We start from the raw sequence: 24567 nt of genomic DNA, 5'->3' as shown, positions 1-24567 counted from the left end.
TACTCCGTGGCAATTAAGACTGTCTCAGTACTTTGCTTGTGTGCACCTTGAATTCCTTTAGGTATAACTTTGATGTGAATTGCTTGACTTTGTAGTTTTTGTCTGGGGATAATTACAATTACATATTTTTATTTTACCCCTATGACTTTTAGCACAACTTTATTTGGTTTGCATAATTCTTGAAAAGCATGCATTAAAGTACAATGCAAGAACAATCTCTCCTGCCTAAACTGTGAGAGAAACATTTTAAATTAAATATTAAATTGCATGTGAGGTCTAAAGCATTTTGAAATGCAAAATAGCTGGAACAGAGTTTCTATTCCACATTTGTTGATTGTTGCTTTGAATTTGCAGAGAACAAAGGCACTAATTGCACTGATTACCTTGGGCTGGTGGCTCTGTGGCTGGGAACTCCTCTGTGCCCGTTCCCCCAGCTGCTCTTTCAGAGCTGCAGGACATCCTCTCTCTGGGGAGCTGTAGCAAGGATGCCCAGGCTGCACAGGGCTGGGGAGCCTTGGCAGGAGAAGGAACATTTCTTAGTCCTTATCTTTGGCTCTGTGTGTTCAGGGGCTCTCATCTCACTGCTCATGACAGCTGAGCAAAGCATTGCCTGGGAACAGCCAGATCGAGTATGTCATGGGGTTAAGCACACCAGGGGCACCTGGGCAGAGGAGATCTTTTAGGATTAGATGGCTTAATGCTCTGTGGAAGAATTCCTGACGTAATACTGTATATTCCCACTGTTTAAATACTCTGTTTGACAGTGGCATTCTGTGCTGGCACTTCCTCAGTTGATTCTTTGATGAAGTGCCATCCTAACAACCCCTCCTGAGCTCATACCCATGCATGTATTGGTCCTCATGAGCTGACAGAGCGACAGTTCACCAACTGAGTGTGTCAAGTTAATCTGAAGCAGAGGAGAGGGAGCACTTCCTGAAGTGTTTCAATATCAGGCCATCATCTACAGGTGGGAGAATCATGCATGGAGCTCTGTCTTATCAATGAGATTTTCAGCTCAAGTGGATTATTTATGTAGCAATATGCCACAAAGCAGAGAAAGTTGTCTTTTTAATATCTGCCAGTAGTAATTTAAATTTTATGCTTGTCATACATGTCTTTTTGAGCTTCCACACCTGCTTGCAGAGTCAACAACAGAATGTTTCCCTCATTTTTTACCTCTGTTTAAGACGGGGAATGTTAAATCATTTTTGCATTGGTAAGAGCAGGAATCCCAAGACACAGATGTTCCCTCAAGATACTTGAAGTTAAGCACTCAGATTCAAGTGCATGATTTAAAAAACTTGAAAGTATAGACAGCAGTTAGAGTTTCAGATAAAATTCATTACTGAATCTAAAGTACATTTGAGAATTATATCCTTTAAATGTTACTACACAGAGGTAAAAGCAATCTCACGTGGACCTACTGAATCTCTATTCTGCTTCCACACCAGCTGTGCCCCAGCACCTGGATACCTGTACCAGATGATAATTCACCATGTTTATAGTGAACTGTAAATTCTGTGCAGAAGAAGAGGGAGGAAGCCATCTGTGCTGTCCCTTCATTTGTGCTGCTCAGGCTTCTACCGTGCTGCTTCACTTTCCACCCTCAGAGATGTCAAGGGACACTTTTTTCAGAGTCTCAACTTTCTCATGGCTCAGAAAGTCCATCCTCTCCTACCTGTCTTCTGTGGTATGGTTTTATACCACGAAATCATTCCCTGAGTTCTCTGTGAGCTCTGGTAGCTTTTCAGAAAGCCTCCTGAGGCTTCTTGGTTCATTCCCATCCTCATTGTACTGCACAGCCTGTGCTAGGCTGTCTCTACCTCCATGTTGCTGTGGATATTTCCCTGCCTGTAGCCTTTGGAACCACCCAGCTAAGGGGTGATTAGGAACTCACAGTCCCCTTTGGATTATGAATTCTCAAACAAGCATTTAGTCTGTGCAAATTTGGGTTGAGCTGATGCTGCAAATAGTGCTTTTCCCAGAGGCCATGTCTAAATATGCTTGGTTCATGTTTGCAGAGCTGGTGTGGACCCAGCTCTTCCCTTGGTACATAATCCCTTTTACTGTAAAATTAGTTTCTTTGGCATCTTTCTGACAATTTAGTCAAGAGCCCTCAATGCCTTGGTTTCTCCACATGCAAAATGGAGACAGCACCTCCTTACACTTCAGTGAACTGGGAAGCTTCACTCCCTGAGTTCTGAAGCTACTTCAGCTCATACCTGGAAGATGCAGTGGAAATATTTGGCTGAAAAATAGAAGCCCTTAGGGGGAAGTGTTTCAGAGCTCATGCCATTCAGGAGGTCAAACCAGCTGATTTTGCCTCTGGCTTTGAAACCTTTTATCTGTTAAATATATACATCCACAATTATACAGGCTTAATTATTTTATGCATATGTGCCCTTCACCAGCAAGGCTCTGTTGTGGTTTTGCTACTGTGAGAGTGTGGACAAATTTACATTCCCACATTTTGGTGCTGTCCTTGGACTGTAATGAACACCGTGATGGAAGAATGATGGCTGCTCCAAAAACTGATTGGATAAAATTGGTGTCATCTTATTAACAAAGCTGCCTTTAGGTGTAATTAAGTTATACTTAGTTTAGTACAAGATCTGACAGTATGAGAGTACTGTAATTAATTCCAAGTTTTGTTAACATATTAATTGACACAAGGTAAGCTTCCCATAGTACTTGCAAAACGTGCTCGTGTTACTCAGGAAGTGAAAAGATTTTTAAGAAAATGCTCCTATTTATAAAAGCATACTCATAGCACCTTTTCATTTGGAATTGGGTTTGGTTTCTTGCAGGCTCAGGCCTGGATGTCAGGTGTGCTCTGGTCATGGAAATCTTCCTGCTTCTGAAACCCAGTTAGTGTGGGTGCTGAAGTTCAAGCAACTGACAGTCTTTTACTTAAGTTTGAGAATGACTTCTACTCCTTTCCTTAAATAGAACATTAATTTTTTTCAAAAGTAATCTGTAACCAGCTTTGTTTCTGCAGCTGTCATTCATTCAGCTCTGTGTTTCCCTGTGAACACAGCACTGCTGAAATTACTGCACACATTGTCTCTACTTGTCTCATTTTCAGTAGCAAAAGTTTATGATCCCTTCAAAGAACTAATTTGAGAGACTAAATTGATGTTTGTAGTGAATGTTAATTTTCTTCCATTAAGATATTGTATATATATAATGTAAATATTTGTATGTATATGCCCACAATATAGGCATGTGCTGGAAAAGCAGTGGTGAATTTACTCAAGTGCTCTTCCATGGTCTTTTAAGGTTTCCCAGTAGGGAAGTGTAGAATACCAAATTATTATAAATAATGATCTTTTATTTATTTTGTGTTTTGTTTTTCACAGCTACAAGAAAACCAAGATGAAATCGAAAATATGATGAACTCTATTTTTAAGGGTATATTTGTTCATAGATACCGGTAAGAAAATGCATGTTCCAGTAGGCTCTGCTAATAAAGTGTGGTCATAAGGAAAGTCAAGGGCAGTTCCTGGGTTAATTTTCCTCTGATGTAATATTCTAGATGCTGCAGGATCACTGTCAAAACACTTGAAGTTATGGAAGAATATGCAAATTGTAACCTCTATTAATTACTCAGTACAGCCATCCACACAACTTTCTTTTAATTCAGTAGACAGCTTTAAAGGGTTGTGGGAGACATGGGCTTTGAATCTTTGCATTTTGAAAAGAAAAGTTGTCCATGTTGGAAGCACAAAAATGACATATCTTAAAAATAATCAAATAATTACTGTGTATCATAGGATAGCAGTTGTCCTCCAGCCTGCATTTCCTGTTGTATGTCTTGGGTGTAAACTGCAAATTTGGAATATGGTTTACCAGAGAACAGTAGTCTTGTAAAATAGATTTAGGGTTGTTGTGTGTCACAAGATGTCTCAGAGCATCTGCATCACCTTGGTGCATCCAGCTCTTTAAATGTTAATTGACTTGCTGAAATCAAAAGATAAAATTCCAGGTACCAAACTATGCAATTAACTTTTCACATTTCAGTTCTGCTTTAAAAGTTTATAATTTATGGAATCCTTTAGGAAAATGGCAGGATAAAAGGGTGTATGAGAAGAGGGTTGGAAGGTGAAGAGTAACCCATAGTTCAGTTGGAGAGAGGGATGATTGTAATTTGGAGAAAAGCACACAGGAAACTGGGAAGGTGCTCGTGCTGACAAATGTGCGAGTGTGAGCAGCACAGTGGGGTTGGAGAGTGTCTCCTCAGTACCTGAAAAAGGTAGAAAAGAAAAGTTCATGGATTATGGTCTGGAAGGCTTGAGCTGCTTGGCAGCAGGAGGATGGGTATGCAGAGCCAGCAGGTACCTGAGTGTGCTAGATCAGTGTTGCACTCACACCATTTTGTAAGGAGAGCAGCTTTCATGGCATAAGTAAAACAGCTGAAGAAATTAAATTCTAAGAGTGTTTCCATTTTTATCCCTTCAGAACTTAGTGTATTATATCAAACAAAACATTACTTTAAAATATCCTCTCAGTAGTTCATGCTCTTGTGTGGGACTGGAAAAAGACTCAGCCTTTTGGTGGTCTGCATTGTGGTACTTTTGCTTTTTCTTTTGAAATCCTCCTTTTGTAAAAAAGTTTCTTTTTGTGCTTCCTGCCACCACTAGTAAAGACCTGATTTTGCTGATGTTACTGTAAAAAAGGAGAGGCCAAATCAATAAACTCCATCCATGCCCTGGAAAAAGGTGCCCATGGTGGCCCTGTTAGACCTGTGGGGAATTGACTGAAATCAGACAGGTGGTGGCACCACTTGTGCCACTGTTCAGAGGGGTCAGAGGAACCTGTTCCCACCCAGAGCCACCTGTGTGAGCACAAGCTGTCCCTGAACTTTTGGGAGTCCCCAAAGAGTCTCCTACAACATTCACCAAACTGTGAGTAATGATACACAACAGAGGGCACAGAGTGACACTCCTGCACTCACAGCTGGGTGAGAAAAAGAGGGGGAAAAGGTCTGTGTGAAACCCAGCTAACAGACAGCAAAGCCCCGGGGGGATAAAATGTAAAGGATTGTGAACTACTATCTGCTTTCATAACTTCTTAACTTCTCGAACCTTCCTTCTCTCAAATAGTTCAAATTATTTATAAACTTCGCATGATTTTACAGGCCTTAGACCATGAAAGTGATGACTTTGAAAGAATGTTATTTTAATTATTCCCAGAGAATAAGTTGCATCCTTCAGTATGATTCAGACTCAGCCACAGTGATTCATGCTTAGTGACCTTTGTAGCTTAAATAACAAGTCCTTGACCTAAGCAAAACTCCCAAAACTGTTTCATTCAGAATGTGTCTTCTGACAAGTGTTGCAGTGAGATTACATCTTCTTTCTGTAGACTGACTTCCAATTTACTGGAAGATTTCAGTCCTCACTTCTCTCATCAAGATTAAAAAAAAAAACCAAAAAAAGATTTGCAGAAATAGCTAAATAGTTTTCTAGGTATAATGCTGGTGTAGTGTGAACAACAGATTTGGTCAAAGCTGACAACCACTCCATCAACCCTGAGGAGCACACTGCTCTACACCTGATATTTCCCAAATATCCCATCAGAGACTCTGTGGCTCAAGTTCTGAATACTGCTGGCGTTAATCACAATTATTGTGTGTGCTTTGGCATGAAAGGCACACTGAAGTGGCACTTGGAGTGGCACTGGTAAAATCTGTTTCCTGACACTGCTGTGGTTTGTCCTAAGGTTTATGGGCCTGCCTTGTCAAGCCAAAATTTCAAAAGGAAATGCAGAATTTCTTACCTGAACCCCTTTTGTCAAATCCTTTCAGAAGCTGCATCATGGAGGATCTCTTTGCCCAGAGTAGGAACTTAGGCTGTGAATATTTTCACCTTGTAGACCTTTCTTTGCATTTTGTGCTGAAAAGAGAGTTAAATATATTTCATGTGTAAGATCTGTAGATGCCACATCAGTTTTCATTTCTGTACTGGACCAGATTCTCTTTCTTTCTAGAAGCATTTGGCAAGTAATACAAGCTTACATCACTAATTTATAATTATGATAATTAATAATGCATTCATTATTCCAAAAACACTTCCAGTGCAGGTATAATTAGTATTTGTATGTTCTTGTGTCATCCAGAAATAATGGGTATTTTCAAAAAGCTAAACAATTCATAGTGACCAGAAGCTAAAATGTATTTAACTGTATAAAAATTAGAAGAAAAGAATTATAGTTTAATGATAAGCAATTACCACATTGAGAGCAAAGGTTCAAAGATTTTTTTGGCTGTATTGTGTTTGATACAGCATTATATGGGCATGGAGTCTGTGTTAATGATTCCTGCAGGAACACAGGTGTGATTCTGATCAGTGATACTTGCCTGGAAGGTGATGTGGAGTGGGAAGTGGTGTCTCACAAGTTCCCCTGCTCTTCTGGCAGCTGGAGTCTGTTTGCTGGTCTCACATCCTTGATTCTGCCTCATTTCAATTATACTGGAGATGTTAAATTCTTATTGTATTAAATCTCCTATTAAGTTGAATAGCTTTCTTCTTTCTTTTTTTTTGTTTTAATTAGCAGCTTGGAGTGAGTGTCTGTAGTGCTGAGGGATCCCTGAGAAGGCTTTTGAATGAAGAAGCAGTTTTTCACTGTCTGCCTGGGGAAGCTTGAATGCACTCTTAGAGAAAACATGATTCTTCCTGCTTTTTGGCTGTCTGTCTGCATGATTAAATAGTTGTTGACATTTAGGTTCTTTTTGGTATTGCCATTAAATTCTTCCAAAACCCTTTACAGTTAGTAAATTTATAAGGTGGTGAAATAACTTACTTGGATGTGAGTACTCAGACTGTCATCCCCTAGTAAGAATGTTTTCCTCACTACTTGGTGTTGCTGCAGACTCCCCATTTTTCTGGTTTTCTTATTTATGTTTACTAGTCTTTTAGGTTTTTCTGTAAGTCTTGCATACATCCACCTATACTTTGCTTTTAAAATAGTTTGCTAGTAACATCATCGAAGAGAATTGCTAATCTAATTAAGCACTCACAGACACATATATATGTGTGTTTCTGTGACTACAGTCATAGTTTAAACTAAAACTTGTCTTCATTATGACTGCCTTTCCTGTAAGGAATTCCGTTTTTAACCCTTGAGTGTGATATTTAGCACATTGGTCCTTACACTACTTAAACCTGTTTGAGAAATCCCTGGTTAGGACAACTTGTCTGATGCCCTGCCCTGCTCCTAATGCAGCTTGTCTCCATTGTGGATTGTTCCTTACCTTGGTTCTGAGGTTACAGAGGCTTCAGGAAGTTGGACAGACCAGGTTTCCTGATGCTGTTGGGAAGCTGTTAAAATTAATGTTTCTCATGGGCAGAGAGACAATGGCAGTTGTTTGGGGCATTCACACAAGTGTCCCCCCCAGGTTATTGCATTAAATGCATTACATGCTGTTTATGCTTTCCTGCTGTTGCAGCAGTAGAGTTTCCTCCCTACAAGTTGAATTCAAATACTGAGACCTGCCTGGAGAAGCCCCCCTGGCCATGTGTGATGCTGGGATTGGTTCATGGTCCCTGTGGGACCCAGGGGTCCAGCTCAGGGTCTGCAAAGTCAGGGGCAGGACAAAGGCACTGGATCAGCTGGGGCAGCCTGCAGGAGGGCAGTACATAGTTCTAGTGTGGAGTCACCAGGGGCTTGCTGCACTGGGTTAGGGCTATGAACCTGTGCAGTGTCTTGACCAGAAGAGTGAGTGCATTTTACTTACATTTTGTAAAATTGATTCCTTTCAGAACAGTACACTTTTTCGTTTTTGCAGTTATTCTCTTGCTTGAAGCTTGGAATTTTTCTTTCCTTCCCATAAATTAAATTTCATTTTGGGGCTCTGTTAGTCTGGTTTAGAATTAAATTGATGTTTATTACTTTTCCAAGAAGATTTATTTTTCATAAAAATACAAAACAAGAGTCTCAATTAGAAGCAAGTTCCAGTGTTTGCAAAGCACCAGACATTCCCTTCTTCTGTTCAGTGACTCTTTGTGTTCTTCTTGTATACAGCTGAAATTTGGAACTGTGAGGCAGTGCCAGCTGGAGTGGCACAAGTGATTTCTCATGGTAACAGATGTCCCAGAGATGGATTTACTGAAGGGACAGATGGCCCCCATCCCTTTTCCCGTTGTTTCATTATTAGTAAAGATGCCATGCTCCATGTTAGGCAGGCAGGAAAGTGCCAATCAGATGGAAAGCACTTCCATCCTGGTCTCCTTAGGTGACCTCTCCATTTTCCTGCCACCCCTCCTCACTAAGCAGCTGATAGGTCTGCCTGAGATATGTCTTTGCTTCTTCCATGACTTGCCAGTCAGAATGTAGGATAAAAGCAAGAAAATGGGAAGAGACCAATGCTGAAGTGCAAAATTCTCATGGGTATTGTTGTAGGGGTACGAAATGAGATCTCTTTGTGTAGCAAATTCTGTTGAGCTCCTCTGGCAGGTGCCTTTGGCTAAACCCAATAGCTTCTCCCACCTTGCAATGGCTCTGCACCTTGAGCTGGAGACAGGGCAGCAAGCAAGTGTCAGTGATGCTGTTTCAGAAATGATTGCACAGAGGAGGTTTGTAGCTTGGGTTCATAATTCTCTTTGAAAAGAGAGAAGTTAAAGATGGAGTAATAGACTAAGAAGCAAACTAGGGTGAGAATTTCTTTATGTAGAGGAAATGTAGGAGCATATATAAACACTGAAATTGTTAGATCAGTGAGTTCAAGGATGAACAGGAACAGAAAATCAGTGAGATGGCAGTAGGAACAGTGACAGGCCCCACACAGTGAGGTTCATGACCAGTAAAAGCAAATATTATAGCTATGGCAATGGGAATGAGAAGGATATTTGTCTGTAATCTGGCTAATCCTTGTTCTTTTCTTTTTCTGTATTAGTGATGCTATTGCTGAGATTAGAGCTGTCTGTATTGAAGAAATTGGTGTCTGGATGAAAATGTACAGTGATGCCTTCCTGAATGATAGTTATTTAAAATATGTTGGCTGGACACTACATGACAGGGTGAGTATTGTGTATTCCCACACACAGCAGAGTGCACTGGAGGCAGCTGCTGCCATGCTGCCCAGCATCCTTGGCTTACAAAGAGATTTTTCTGTTTCTTCACCGGGTATCTTTCAACCAGGTCACTTCCAGGTATTGGTTTCAATTAGGAGGCAGTACTCCCAGTCTGCTTGGTTCTTGTGCTTTTCATGTGGTCAGTCTCTGATGAAGTATCTTGACAGAAATCCTTCCATGGGGCTTTTCTGTTGATTACAAGAGAAAGAGAAGTCTCCTCAGAGCATCCCTGAGAGCCTCTGTGTGTGAAGCAGAATGGAAAAGGGATTTCCATGTGTTTTCCATTTACATTGCCCAAGGGTTATAGGAAAAAAGGAGATCTCTGGGTCCTCAATAGACACCACTGGTTCCACAATGAATGGAATGCTTGTCAGTTCACTTTCCCTTCCTTGAAGAATCTTTTCAAGGTTCTCTTTAGCTTTTTCTTCAGAAAATTGTTGAAACACCAGATGGAAGGAAAAGAGGTGCTTTTCTGGCTCAGCACAGTTCCTAGTACTGATGGTATCCACCCAGTTCCTGCAGCCAGAGGATCCCATTCTGGGTGCTGACAGAAGACTTTGCACTTCTGCCTGGGGGAATTTGTACACCAGCACTGGCTATGCTCCCACTCCCACCAAAACCACTGGAATCACTTGTTTTACTCTAAATGCCCTTGCTGTCACTATCCAAGGAATACAAAGGAGACTTTGAGTACTGTTGAAGTGCTTACGAAGTTCCAGCATCCTGATTCAGACTATTCTCCTTTTCTAGGAGCACTGCTGGGAAAAATTGTCAGTCTGCAAGTTCATTTGGATGACTTGCATAACTGATAGTTAACAGCTGATTCTTGAAAAATACTACTTTTCTCAATAACTTCAAACATCATCTTAATATTTAGGATCTGACTTGGTCACTGTTGTGCTGAATTCTGAACAGCGCGGGTTATGCAGATGTTGGCTTTCACTAACAATAGCAGTCAGCTGCTGCTGCTGGTTCTTTTAACTACAGCTGCCAGGAATCTGCATCTTGCCTTCATTGGGATGAGCAGTTCACTTGTTAAGATATCCTCTAGACATGGGATTTCTTTCCAAACCTGTTGTTCTCAAACTTTCCCTTTACAAATTTTCCCCAGACTTTTACAATAGTTGAGCAAAACTTGGTCAGGAGGAAGATCCTGCTTACTGCTCCCATGGCCATGACCAGTGTCTGCCCCAGGGCCACTGCTCTGTGTCTCAGTGAATGCTGGACATGGAAACACAGCCATGGCAGTGCCTGGAGGGACAGAGCTGCTGCTCTGTGTCCCTTGTTGGTGACATTGCTGTGCCTCACAAGTTGCCATGCCCCAGGAGAAGATGTCATTGTTCAAGTTAGCAAACCAGTGGGGAGGTCAGCTCAGGCTGGAGGATCAGGATTTAAGGTGTGTGGAGGGCTTTATTTTACTAGGACTTGTAATTGAAATAAATTATTCCTTGAATAATTGCAGTGGATTTTTGGGAGCATATTCTAAACCTTGTAGAACATTTCCACAAATAGCACCTCCAGAATGTAGTGGGGCTGCACTTCACAGCTCTCAGCCCCCTCCTAGTGTCTTTGAAGTCCATCCATTTCTCACATCACTCCCTTTACCCATCTGTGGAATCTCACATTCTCATCTGTCACATCCAGCAATTTCTCATGTCATGTGTAGTATTTTCTCACACCCTCTTCTGTTAGTTTAACCTCAGGCCAGGGTCTAGTCATCTGCCTGCAGCCTTAACACATATTTATACCTCAGCTTTTTGAAAATCAGTGTGTTCTTTCATAGCAGAGAAATTTTGAATTACAGTGTTAGGATAAAAAACTGGACCATTTGGACCAGGCACAGCAGAATTCTATCAGACTGCTCTTCCTCTGCTTTGTAAGATATTTTGTTCCAGGCCACAGAAGTGCCCTAGGGTTCTAAGTCTTTAAATCACTGATGTGTTTAATGTCCCAGTCTACCTGATAGGAGGTTTTATTGGTGTTGTGGATGTGTTACCTGCAGAGTGAGACAGACTGTAGGTAGAATGGGGAAGAGTCTGGGGCAAGTGTCAAATAATGAAAAGGGAGGGAATGGAGAGAGACATTTTGGGAGGCACAGAAAGGAGGGTGGAGGTGCCACAGGAAGAAATTGGAAAAAAATGGAGTAAGAGCCAACTGAAAATGCAAAGCTTTCAGAAGCACAAGATCCCTTAACAGCATGGTTTTCATTGGCACTGCCTGACAAAACTGCCAGCTGGTACCCGAGTTTCTTGATTTTGCTTTGCTTTGATCAGGAGATAAGTTTTTGCTATAATTGGTATTTAAAAAATGAAGGCTGAGACAATAGCCATAAGCTATTTCCACTTCACATGAACAGCAGTCACCCCAAAATTATTAACTTCTCTGGAAGTTTGCTGCTGCAAAAAGGAGACAACAGTGCAGGAGATTCCTGAGGAATTTCATATTCTACTTCAGAAGACACGAATTAAAGCACAGGGAAGAACAGTTCTTACACTTCTTTGTAGTAGCTCCAACATAGTCTTTCAGAGGTAGAATACAGAAGTTTAATTCTCTAACTTGGAAAATCCTTATATTTTGTATGTTTATCATGTCTCTCAGATTTCAGACAAATGTCTGTAGGGATTTTTGGTTTTTATAGATTTTCATTTGAATGTGGCTTTCAAGTTTTGCCATTCTCTGCTTTTAAGCATCTTTTTTATTCCTGTGTATCTGGGAGCATAAATTAAAAGTGTACAAACTATGATATAATTGGATGAAAAGCTCTCTTGAAAGTAAGAGTTTTAAGTTAGACTGTTCAATCTTAATTTTCATACTTCATTGATGTGTGGAACTGTTTTGAAGCCATAATTGTCTCTGGATACCTGGACAGTTATGGTTCTTAAAACCAGTTCCTAACACATAAGAAAATGCTTTTTCCTTCTTTGCATTCCTCTTACTTTGCTTATTGTCTGTTTCTGTGGAGAGGATGAACCCAGGGTCCTCTGAAACAGATGTTCCTCTTGTGCTTGACCTCCTAATTAATTAATGAATGAATTAGTTAAGTTCATCTCTTAGTTTACTAAGTCTCTTGCTGGCCTTCCTGTCCATCCTGTTTGCAGCTTTTACACTGGTATAAGTTTCTTAAGAATCAACCTAACAAGCATTCCCACCCAATTAGTTCCTTGCTAGAAGGTGTTTGGGGTGTTCAAAGCTCCTGTGAGCTGGATGAGTCTCACACTTATGAAGAACCATCTTGTGTGTGGTGTGCTGAGGGTCTGTGGCACATTGCTGCTCCTTCACTCTGTAGTGTCTCCACTTTATAAAAGTAAATTGACACTTCAGTGAACTCCACAGAGTATATTTGAGTAGATTTGTGTTTATAACATTTTTGCTAGCCACACTGCCTGCATCAACCACTTGGAAATCCTGCATCCTTATTTTGGATTTACTTGCTGCATTCTTTATCTTTTTGTGGAGTCACTTGAAAGGGAAGCACTAACAGACATATAAGTGATGGCACATTAATTCTTTCTGTATGCAAATAGGAAGAAATTCAACATTGTAGGTGACTGCATCTGGGTTTTGGTTTTCAGCTAAATTGCAAATTGGCTTTGGTCATTTGCATAACATTTTAAATGTACATTAAACAAATTACAGTATTATGTTTTTTAATATTCATGTGCGTTTGGTTAAAGTATTCTGACAGCTAATCTCAGTGTTTTTTATTTAGCAAGGTGAAGTGAGGTTGAAGTGTTTGAAAGCTCTTCAGAGTCTGTATACCAACAGAGAGTTGTTTCCCAAACTGGAGCTGTTCACAAATAGATTCAAGGTAAGAGGAAATACAGTTTTTGGAAGGAGGACAGAAAGTAAAAGTGTAATCATCCTGTTGTGGTCTTTGAGTCATGTCTATTAAGAGTAAACTCATTAGTTTGGGACACTGCTTGTAACTGCACCACTAAAACCATGTTACTGAATGCTGAAATGAAGCCAAACCCGTCTCACAGAGTTTGTCTTGGAAGATTTGTCAGACTTAACCAGGATGATTATTTGTCTGTATGTATTATTTATAGCTTATATATTGTCCTTATTCAATCTGCCTGTACTTATTTAATTTTAGATTTATTGATTTTAAAGGATGTATACAAACACAATCTAAAATATAGCTGAAAGTAGCAGCCTATAATGAATGATTGTTTGTTACACAGCTTTTTTAGCTCAATATGTGCTTGTGTTTGGAGGGAGAGTCACTTGGATGTGCATCACAGTCCTTTACACAGTGAGCTGGCCTTGCTGCAGAACAGGAGTCCACATTGTGCTTCCAAACCCCTTGAGCCAGATTGGCCCTTCAGGAGAGGAGTGCTGGGGGGATATTTCATGGGGTTTTTATTAGCACAAACTTTTTGTGTAATATCTGGATAAGAATGTGGCTGTTAATTCACTTTGTGGTCTGACTGCTTTATTGTACAAGTGAACTTCTGGAGAGATGGGTGTGGAAACCTGTCCCTGCTCTTGTTTGGCTGCCTGCTGAGGAGAGTCTTCAGGCACTGCCACCATGTCATCTGCTCCCTCTCCCCGTGGCTTTTGTGTTCTGCAGAACACACTACTGTGGGAAAGGCTACCCCCAAGGAAAAACTCATTTATCTCATTTAAATCTTTATTAGAATGCTGACAAAAAAAATTGTTTAGAAAAGAATCAGAGCTGACTGGTTTATTTTAATTTAAATCATTATTATAATGCTGATAAAAAATTCTGTTTAGAAAAGTGGAGATTTAAATATTTATAAATACTGTGCACAAGATTTAAACTTCTCCCTGTAGATTCTCCCTGTATGAAAACAGTTTATAAAAACATGATAATCAGCCTTTTTCCACATTCACTTGAGATGCAGGAAAAAGATGCTTAACCTGCAATAAGCCTAGATATTAAGGAAGGCTTTTTTCCAAAATGATAATTATATAATAGAGCAGACTCTTTATTAATAGTATCCTTCTTTAAGATAACAGTCTTAAAGGGCAGATTAAATAAATGTCGGCCATAAATGAACTAAGTATAGTTGACTAAAGTAGGAGGTAAAACTCAATCATTTTAAGAGACCACCTAAGGACCTGCATTCTTCTAATTTTATAAAGCCAGTTTCTGGCACTGTTGCAGTAAAGACAAAATGTCCTCTCATAGGAGAGAATCTGGTAAACAGATTCAGACCTCAAAGTTATTCTCTAATGCCTCCATAAGTCTGCTTTGCTTTATCCTCACAGGGCAACCAGAAAAATGGACCCTCTAACTCTGCTGATTTTCCTGTTCCGTCTGTGCAGATTTAGATTTGTTTATATTTGCTGCTTCTGTAATTCCATTTATTTTTAAATTGATCACTAAAGCTCTCATGGCCTTTTATCTGTTTCTCTTTAGTAGAAAATGTACTGGATGCTTCTTTGTCAGGTTCCCATAATTTGTAAAATAAAAGACTGCTTTGAGGCTGAACTCTCCCATGCACCTGCAAAGCTTTCAGGACAATTTGGGACGCTTTGGGCAATAGTTACTCTGTAATGTACTCCAGAAAACTACAGGGACATGAAACCTCTAAATACAGCTTGCTTTTCACAGCACAGACAATTCTCTTAAAGGAAACTGCGTTGCTGCTTGCCTTGGAATGGTACAGGGAATTTGCATTTCTGTCTAAGAGGTTCAAAGGGAAGGGAGCCTTGTTAGTAATTCTTCTTTCTTCTGTCCCATACAAGCTTATTTTACTACAGATATCTCTATCATTATGAAATAAAACAGAGGAGAAGATGCTCAAAGTCTCTGTGAGCCTAGAGAACAGATTTGTTTAACATAATGATTAATCACTTTCAGTTTCTGCCACATCAAGAGAACAAAAAGCTGGCATGGCCCAAATGCCTGCACTTGGATTTACAGCTGCGCTGTCAGGGATGTGGCCTTTGGCACCAGGATGGAGCGAAGTTCCAAATTAATGCTTTTTGAATCTCTGATACATTAGCTAAATGTCTTGCCACCACAAACTCTACCATCACCTCTTTGAGAAATAATTGACCTAACTGCCATTTTCACTTCCATGGCTGCTTATTTATATTTCTTCATCAGAATTTAATCGACCTGCACAGTTCAGCTGGTGTTCAGTTCAATCCATTCAAACTGAGAGAAATCTCTCTAGAGGTCTTCTAGCTGTTAAAAGAATAAATTAATTTGATCCAGAGTGCCTTGTGCTGGGCTGTTAATATTTCACCTGCTTCCAGAGAGCTGTGACAAGGATGTGATCCTTTCCCTTTTTCAAAGAAAAATGCCTGTTCTTTCCAGCATTTGTGTTTTTAAGAGTAGGTGATATGCAGGAAAATAAGCTTCATCCATCAAAACAAAAATTTGTCCATCAAAGAGAAGACTTCTGTTTTCCATCAGGAAATCCTGTCTGACACAGACCTTAACTGACCCCATATGGAAAAGCTGTGAATTAACTCCCCTGCAGGCAGTGCCAGAGTCCCTCATCCCTCACCCTGTGCTGTCTCCACAGCCTGGGAGCACAAGGAGAGAGAGATTGGCTCCTCAGTCTGCCTTGTTCACAGCCAAATATAGAATGGAAAACTGATCTTCAGAGACATTCAGAATTAGTATTTCAGCTTAAAAATCTAGGCCTGTGCCCTGTTCTGCTGCTGTACAATGGCACAGGGAATCTCTGTAAAGGCAGATTGAGCAACTGGGGGTTGGAACTTCCCCAGCCACTGAAGTTACACCCTCAGAGGCACTGGGGGTGTGGGTCTTGCTGGGAAGGCTCTTGGGGCCTGGCTGGTGGGTGCCACAACACTGAGGTGCTGGCCCCAGGGCAGAAAATGACACATCCCTGCTGTTTATTTTAAGCCTGATATTTTTGGGGAAAATTGAGAGAACAGTTTTTTAGGATAAGGAAACCTTCTCGCATTGGTTGGTTTCAAAGTCCCAAAGGACTCCAGATTCATAGGGTACCTCCTGCTCTGTGGACAGGAGAGTAGATTCCCTCCCTGGGGTGTAAGATAAACTCTGAGAGAATATATGAAATTCTAGTGAGACATTTAAGATCAGGATCTATGGCTATTCTTTCTTATGGTGCTCTGATTGCTGTTCCTTGGCCAGGAACTTAGGAAAAGTTGACAGTAATTTTTTTTTTCTTGTTCATAACGGAGTGTCCTGTGTGGAAAGTTGTTTCTTTGGGACTCTTCATGGACTTCTCACAGTCTTTAAAACTGTTTAGATCTACATGAAATGTATCAAATTCTCCAGGAGCTTAATAGTGATTGATAGAGGCCCCTTCAGTCACAGTGACAAGAAGTGTCTCTGCAGACCTGGTTTTGTTAGGAAGTAACAACTGAGACAGCCATGATGCGTTTTTAAGTACTGATCTGAAATTTCTGTATTGAATTAAACAGTTTCTTGATGTTCCCCTTCAGCCCTTAAATGGAATAGTGGAGAAGAAAGGTGAAAACCTTTATTTTGATCTGGTGGCTTTCACTGTTGTTGCCATACACTTCCCTTGTTTATTCTCCAGTCCCTGATTTCTATTTTCTCATATCCCAAAATGTCATGGAGTACCTACTCCTTCCTGAAGCAGGTTAAGCCAGCAAAATCAAGTTTTGTTTTCAGATGGCCTGATTTCTCTTCAGTAACTTGCTCAGTCAAGCAAAGAGCACTGAGACATATTGCATTTTTATGGCTGGATGGAAATTCTCCCCAGATAGGAAGGACAACATACACCAATCACAGCTATTTTTGCCAGTAATCAAATTGAACCTAAGGAGAGAGAAACCCCTAAAAGACTCCTCATAACTGCAGGGTCCTTAGAAGTTAGAAAATCGTTAGATTTGACAGGATGTGCTTGTCTCCACTAGAAGGAATATAGGAAAACACAAAATCAAACCATGGAATTCCCCACTTTCCTGGGGAAACTCTGTAGTATAATTCTTGAGCTGTGCTTAAAACCTTGAGATTTAGACAGGGAAAAGGTCCCAACTTTACAGGCAACCTGCAGATGCATGAATTCAGGTGTGATTTTTCTTCACAGTGTTTCTGTATATGCAGCATTCCTTCCTCTGAAATTATTTGGTTGCAGGGGAATGAAGTGGGGCAGTTTTTCTGCTGTTGTCCAACCCAAGTATGTGACTTTGCAGGAAAGACCTGTTAAATTGATCCAACCCAGAACAGTGCTGCAGCTCCCAAGTCTCCTCCCTCCCTTTCTGGCAAACACCAAGGATAAGGACTGCTGAAGCACTTGTTCCTGTTATAACACACAGCTAAGGGGTACATTAAAAAGTTGGGTAATATTGAGGGGCTCTCACTGTCAGCATGCAGTTGAAACATCTTTCTCCCCAGAAGCAGGTTTTCTGTACCATCTGCTGGCCTTGCTGTGTTTGTGCTGTCACTGACCTGGAGTTGCCTTGCAGGACCGCATCGTGTCCATGACGCTGGACAAGGAGTACGACGTCGCTGTGGAAGCCATTCGATTGGTCACGCTCATCCTGCAGTGAGTGCTGCCCCCCCAGCCCTTGCACTGCCCTGCAGAGTTCCCTGCACCACTGCCATTCCAGTGGCTTGGGTGCTTTCCCTGGGTATTGAACTGACTGTGCTACTTTACACTTAGTGTGGAGGTGAACTGAACATATGATATGGACGTGAAGCTAAAGTTAGGTATTTCATTTCATGGAAATATAGGAGGCAAAGTTTAATAATGTGTGGATGTTTAGGCATCCACACATTAATGCATCCATTGTGTGGAAAATGCCAAAGGGCATTTCTACCTTTGCCAAGGGCAGAGCAACTGTCCTCCCAAAATGAGTGGCTGTGGGTTATGCTTGCTAGAGTAACTCCAGCAGTAACACAGATCCACTGTAGGGAGAGTTGATTGATTTCCTGACACAGCTGGAAAGAGTTACAGGGTAGGACACCTTTTTCCAGGCTTTTCCATGTGGGGATGCAATGGCTCCCCTGAGGTAAGGACCACCCCAGACATCCTCCTACATGCTGATGTGGAACCAGCCTGTCCCCAGCAGCCTCGTAAGGGGCACTGCTAGGCTTTTATAATATATTTATTAAAAGCTGTATTAAAGAACATCTGGTTTACAAGCAGATACACAGAATTTTTGCTTTATATTTTATATCCAGTGGCTCCACTTTGAAGAATGTTTTTGGACATGCAGAATTTGGACAAAAGACTGCCCTAGCCTTTCCTTAGTAAAGTCTAGACTTCAGCTTTTTATTTATGGGTCACTCTGCTTTAAAGAGATTAGCCTTGTAATATTAGCAAGAAATGGAATCTTGTATCTACTGTTACATTTTTAAAGTAAATATCACAAATATGATCTGAAATGACATGTAGAGCACATGTCTTCCCTGCATTATTAGCAATTTTTGTGAACACAATGAGTTTTAAGGTCAAAAATTACCCAGTGCACTTTTTTTTTTGTCTGTTCCTGCTTTCTTTTTGGTTGCCTTTGGTTGTCCATTGAAAGCACAGGCAATGCTAAATGCCTTTAGCATGAGGAGAGTCTGGGTCACCTTGAAAAGCACAGGGCAATATTCTGGCAGGTAGGAACTCCAAAAAGGTGTCTGGAGCAATGCTGATGGAGAATGACCAATTAAAATTATGTCTAGTCTGATGCCAAATGATTTAGAGTCCTGATACATAAATGGTTCTAATGGATGCAAACTAAACAAGGATGGAGGTAACATTCTCATTGTGACAGTGCTGGTATTTTTATACCATTTTTGCTAACATTCTGGGACAATCTGCCCAGGGAAATGTTCAGAAGTGGGAACATGGATTATTGGTGAACCCAGAGGGCCCAGGTTAATGGTGGGACTGAATGAGCATGGAGGTCTTTCCCAACCTAAAGGATTCTGTGATTCCAGGTTTTTGGTTTATGCTGTTTGATGAGTGTTTGGCATCTTGCAGTATATGCATTGAAGTTTGTGTGATGGTCTGAGGAATGAGCAGGGGTGGGTTTGTATGCAGTCATGCTGATATTTTAATAATATTATTTTTTCTCTATATTGATACAACTGGGAGAAGGAAATCAGAGAAACTTCCAGTCTTACAGACCCTTTAAATACCTCTGTATTTTCAAGTTGAACCAAAGATCCTTGAAGTCCCTGTTGAACCATGTAGGATTTTGTGGGAAGTGAACCAACCTTGTAGCTGTCCCAAGTGAGCTGTGGGAGGTGAGGGGATGGAGATGAAACCTCTGCTGTAGCTGAGGTGTTGTTGTGACTCTTTCAGTGGGAGTGAGGAGGCTCTGTCCAATGAAGACTGTGAGAATGTTTATCACCTGGTGTACTCAGCACACCGGCCTGTGGCAGTAGCAGCTGGGGAGTTCCTCCACAAAAAGTAAGTCATCAGTTACTCTGGAAAAAGACCAAGTTTGTGAATGCTTCCTAGAGAGATAACATCAAAAACCAAAGAAGCAATGGAGTGAAATATCTCAATTTAGCAAATCGGGTATTTCATTTAAACCAGAGACTTTATTCTCTTGTTTAAACAAGATCTGAGGACTTGAAGAAACTGAATGTACATTTTTCTTGCTCTGCAATTCAGATAACATTTCCCAACTCCTTGAGGGTTAAATATACAAAGGCTGCACAAACTTCTGAAGTTGGTTTAAGTTCTGCAGCACTTGCTGAATTCCTGGTGTGATAAGATACATATATTGGGCTTGTAGTCTGGGGTGATCTACCTGATATGTCAACAGTCATAATTTCTAGCAAGTTTTAAGACAGTTTATTTCTCTGTTGTAAACTTGAGAAGTTTTTATGTAGCAATAACTACAAAATTTGTTTCTAAACTCACTGTCTTCCCCTGAAAATATATTGCATTATGGTTACATCTTTCATGTCCTCACTATGCCAAAGGAAATGACCCAGCTTTTCCATGGATGTGACACACCACCTCTGTAACTGTGACCAGGGCATTGCCACATCATAAGAGTTAACTTCTTCTTTTTATTGTTTGCAGTTAAAAATCTTTCAGCAGGAATTTGATTTTTTTCCTCTCATGGGTTGTGACAGAGTTTTTTATTACATGTATAGAGGATTTATATTAGAACCCATGTTATCTAATTTTTTCATGCCAAGATACAGGTAGGAAAAAATACACAAAGACACCTGTTTTTCTTTGCCAATGCTCTAATTTTCTATGGTTTATTAAGCATTTACAGCTCTACATTGTAACTGTAAGCTTCCATTGGTGGATTTTTGGAATTCCAGCTTTGTGATCAAGCACTACCCGTTTCAAGGAATATATGTGCAGATTTTCATTAATAACAAGACATTGTACTAGTCACTGGAAAGGGTTGGTTCTCATTAAAAATACACACTAAAATTCCTTTATTAATCATCACGTGACAGAATACTTTTGAAAAATGCTTCAAGGTAAATAAGGACATACCTTCTCCACAGTGTACTTAGGAAAAAGACAAAACTTCATTTTGACTTCTTTTACAAGGTACTAAGCTGTGTTCTGCAAATGTGCCTCAAGGCTAACAACATGGAGACAAGATTGTCCCATTCTTAACTAATTTTGTCTTGGTTTCTGTAAAGAAAATCTCCAGTTAAATAAGTTAGAATCTATTTCAGGCATTTGAGGTGTGATTTATCTCACCTAATTTAATACATTTCACAAGCACTTTCTCTGTGATAATCATCAGCCATGCTCTCTGTGCTTGGCCAAGGAAAGCAAATAGTACAGAGGATATAAAGGATCACCAAATACAGCAGCACTGGCTCATCCCTGAGGTGCAGGTTGTGAGGTATCAGCACCTGCACAGGTGCTCATTGCTTATCTGTTAAGATAAGCAGGGGGGATGAGGTAATGTTTTTAACTAAAATACAACATTTGTGTGTAACTTGTTCTTCCCTCCAGTGAAATAGAGCACTGAAATCAGAATTTTGTGTTTCACATGTTAATCTGCTTTGTGATTTCACTGTAAAAGCCAGGAGCAGCTTTCAAACTTCTCAAAGTAAAGCAGTCATTGCTGTAACAGTAATACTGGCACATCTGAGGTCTCTTGGAAAATTTGGTCATTGAGAGGAGTTTGGGATGGGCCATGCATCAGGGAACCCATTGCAGAGCGTTTCACTTACCTGTAAAACCCAAAATAATGAGTAGGAACTGGTTTTATCTTTGATGCTGCTCCTGGTACCTGAGGTTGGCTCTTTGATGGATGTCAGGTTTGTTTGTCCCATGTCCCAGCCAAAGTGATACAACCCCAGCTCCCAGTGCATTGGTGCAGTAGGTGCTGCCTCCACTGCGAGACTGGATAAGTTATAAATGCAAAACTGTACAAGAGATACAAATATTTGAAACTGTGCAAAACCTTCAATGTAAATAGGTTTTGGAGAACTTTTTCCTGTGTGAAATTCTTCTAGCATTGTGAACTTAAAGACTGAAGACAAATTCATCTCTTCAGACAGGCAGAGGTTGTGGCCTCTTTCCATTGAAAGAAATAGCTTGAAATACTTGCAGCGTTTTATGAACAAATTTACTGTATCAAGAATGAATGCTCATCATATTCTTGCAGAAATGAGAATTGTTGTGATAGCCATGAGCTCCTTCTTCTTATTTTCAGGCTGTTCAGCAGACATGATCCCCAAGCTGAAGAGGCTCTAGCAAAGAGGAGGGGGCGAAATAGCCCAAATGGAAACCTTATTAGAATGTTGGTTCTTTTCTTTCTTGAAAGTGAGGTAAAAAAGTCATTTTTAACCTTTAAATGTTTAAAAAACCTGGAACTTAAGTAGTGATTTATCAACATACAGTAATAAATTGTCTTTCTTTTCCCTTTTATTTTATATTTTCAGAAATACCATAAGCCCTTTTCCCTGCCCCTCCATTTCTTTTTCCATTAAGGAAATTGATCTGAAGATCTTCATGGTTTAACTCCTGCATGTCCCCACTGTACTCACACTGCATTGCTGGTGCTGTGGTGGCTGCCAGAGTACATTGCTGCACACAAATGGAAATGGTTCTTTGCTTACATAACCATGCAAGGAGAATACCTCTGGAGTTATTCTTTGGGGAGTAAAATAATTTGAATCAGGACAGGACAAAAATTGTATAATATCTCCAATTCTGCTTAGAATCATAGATTAACTCAGTGGGAAGGACCTGAGGGTCCTTAGCTCAGAGCAGAGTCAGCTGTGAGATGAGATGAGGTCTTCCAGCGCTTTATGAAGATGCATCTTGGAACCTTTGGAGGATGAGGAAAACAAGCATAGATGAAGTGTTTGGTGAACACACCCAGGGTGGGGTTGTGCCCATGATTTATAGAGACAGCATCTATGGGAAATTGTGTGGTACATGTAGTAACAGTAATAGAGATGGGGAGTGGTGGTGGAGGGAGGAGAATTTCAGAAGGTACTGTCAGGTACAGGATGTTCTTAAGATAGAGGGGGAAAGGTTCAAAATTATTGATTTGATTTGATAAATAAGCAGATTGAAAGAAAGGAATGACAGAAATGTCTCTCTAGAGAAGGGACTGTAGTATATTTTGGGTAAAAAGCAAAAGTAAAGATAGTACAATTGGTTATTTTAATTGTTATGAAGCCTTGAACAAGGGACTTGACTGAGAGAATGAAAAGAAACACTCAGAGTTGCTGAGAAGGAAGGAGAAAATTTTGGTACATGTCTTGTTTTTTAGAAACACCTCATAAACCTAGAAATTATTCTGAATGAAATGTCACTACCTGTGTGGTCCTTCTGTCTGCCACCTGAATGGATTTTTACTTCCAGCTTCTTTAAAACTTAGATTGTAGAGTTCATTGTGTTTTACAGTGTGGAGCCCTTAGATGTGAGTGTGATTTGAGTTACTGAGCACTGACCTTGTCTGTCCTGAGGAGAAAAGAGACTCTGCTCCACTCCCAAAGCCAAGATCAGCAAAGTGCCTCCCATGCTGCTCCCTACTGGGTCAATTCTCTCTCAGGGCCAGTTTTTGCTATTGTTGCTTTTGAGAGAGTTGTTGGGAGCCAAGTAGAAAAGTAGAATATCCTGACTCCAATTTTAGTAAAGAGCTGTAGAATTGGGAGTTTGCCTGTGGGTGGGATGAGTTAAAGCTGCAGCCTGGGGTGCATTCAAGGGAGTGAGCCTTGCCCAGCAGCAGTAACTCTGGGACATTTTGCCTAAAGCTGTCAGAAACAGAGGAGAGGAATGTACTGACACCTCCTCTCTGCACTCAGGGATGTTTTCCAGCTAAGGAGTCAGTCCCTGGCAAGCACAAGCTGTGTGTTGTGCTTGTTACTTGTTGGTAGTAGTTAAAGATAAGTTTAGAAAACAGCAGAAGCCTATGGGTTATTTTTCTCACTTTACAACAGTTGTGTTAATTCACATGAAAACATTTTTTTGCAGTTGAAGTTAGTGTTAAATCTATAGCCTGTGAAATCACCAGGATTTTTTGCTCCCTTTTTTTGAGCACATAGAAGGATGAAAACCAATTGCTAGTTCAAAACAAGTACATTACAACTCTCATGCCTTACCATCTCTCCTTTTTGTAATGCAGTGAGAAAGTGAGAGAAGGTAAGTTTACAGCTTCTGGGTCAAAACTCTGGGGGAGATTTTTCCCAAACAAGCAGCTTTGTGCAAAAGAAGCTCAGTTTGGTTTTATTTAGTTTCTGTTAAAGCATAACCCCATTGCACTGGTGTCATTCATTTGGGAGAAAACCTTCCTGAATTAGTTTCAAACTGAATGTTCTTTCCAACTAACATAAGATATGTGCCCAGGACACTCTGTGTGGCCACATGATTATGAAAGTTGAAGAACTGGTGCTTAATACCAAGAACTGTACTGATGATTGCTTTGGATTTTCTAGTTGCATGAACATGCAGCCTATTTGGTGGACAGCTTGTGGGAGAGCTCTCAAGAACTGCTGAAAGACTGGGAATGTATGACAGAATTGCTCTTGGAGGAGCCAGTCCAAGGAGAAGAAGGTATTGGCTTAACCCTCTGCTTCCTTGACGTTGTGCAGTATTGTTAATTATTCTTTAAATACCTCTGCCACCCATAGTGAAACATCTTTTATGTTGTGGTTTGTTTGGAAAGCATATTTGAAGATTTTGAGTTAATCTATTTTTAATGTACTTTCCTTCAAAAGCAGCAATTTGTACTCTATTTTTCTTTTTTATTGTTCTCTGGAGGTTTTTTTTAAATCAAATGTACTGCACTGTGGTTCCCTAATGTTATAGGGAGTTTACTCAAGTCTTAACTTGATTTTGTCTAAATGTTTAAATAACTATTTCATTGAATTAAATAGCTAAGACAATTTTGAATGAACAAGCACTTCAGGTGATGCTAGTTAATATGGGACTTTTCCAGGTAATGTGAATGCTCAAGAGAAAAAACAAAGGGGATTATTTCACCATTGGTTTCAGATTTCCTTTTGCTGATAATAGACCTGGCTGCACAAAGTAGCCAGGGAGACTTGGGGGCAAAGTGTCCTAAGGCTAATGAGTGTCATTCAAGATCCTTTATAATTCCCCAGGATTCTCCTGCTTCA

At 40.3% G+C, this 24567-nt stretch overlaps 1 protein-coding gene across 3 annotated transcripts in view; it reads left to right on the top strand.

Annotated features, from left to right (window-relative positions):
* STAG1 (STAG1 cohesin complex component) overlaps window positions 1–24567 on the top strand; it is a 150779-nt gene that overhangs the window by 93638 nt on the left and 32574 nt on the right. For all 3 annotated transcript variants that reach the window (XM_063166706.1, XM_063166705.1, XM_063166704.1), the window contains 7 exons: window positions 3360–3433; window positions 8894–9017; window positions 12781–12879; window positions 17475–17554; window positions 19307–19414; window positions 21651–21765; window positions 23884–24001. In XM_063166706.1, the coding sequence (XP_063022776.1) occupies window positions 3360–3433; window positions 8894–9017; window positions 12781–12879; window positions 17475–17554; window positions 19307–19414; window positions 21651–21765; window positions 23884–24001 (718 nt within the window). The remainder of the gene's footprint in view (window positions 1–3359; window positions 3434–8893; window positions 9018–12780; window positions 12880–17474; window positions 17555–19306; window positions 19415–21650; window positions 21766–23883; window positions 24002–24567) is intronic.

Source organism: Melospiza melodia, chromosome 12, assembly GCF_035770615.1.
Source record: "Melospiza melodia melodia isolate bMelMel2 chromosome 12, bMelMel2.pri, whole genome shotgun sequence".
Classification (NCBI taxonomy): domain Eukaryota; kingdom Metazoa; phylum Chordata; class Aves; order Passeriformes; family Passerellidae; genus Melospiza; species Melospiza melodia.
Note: the sequence above shows the minus strand (reverse complement) of the source record. Positions and strands in the feature narration are given on the sequence as shown.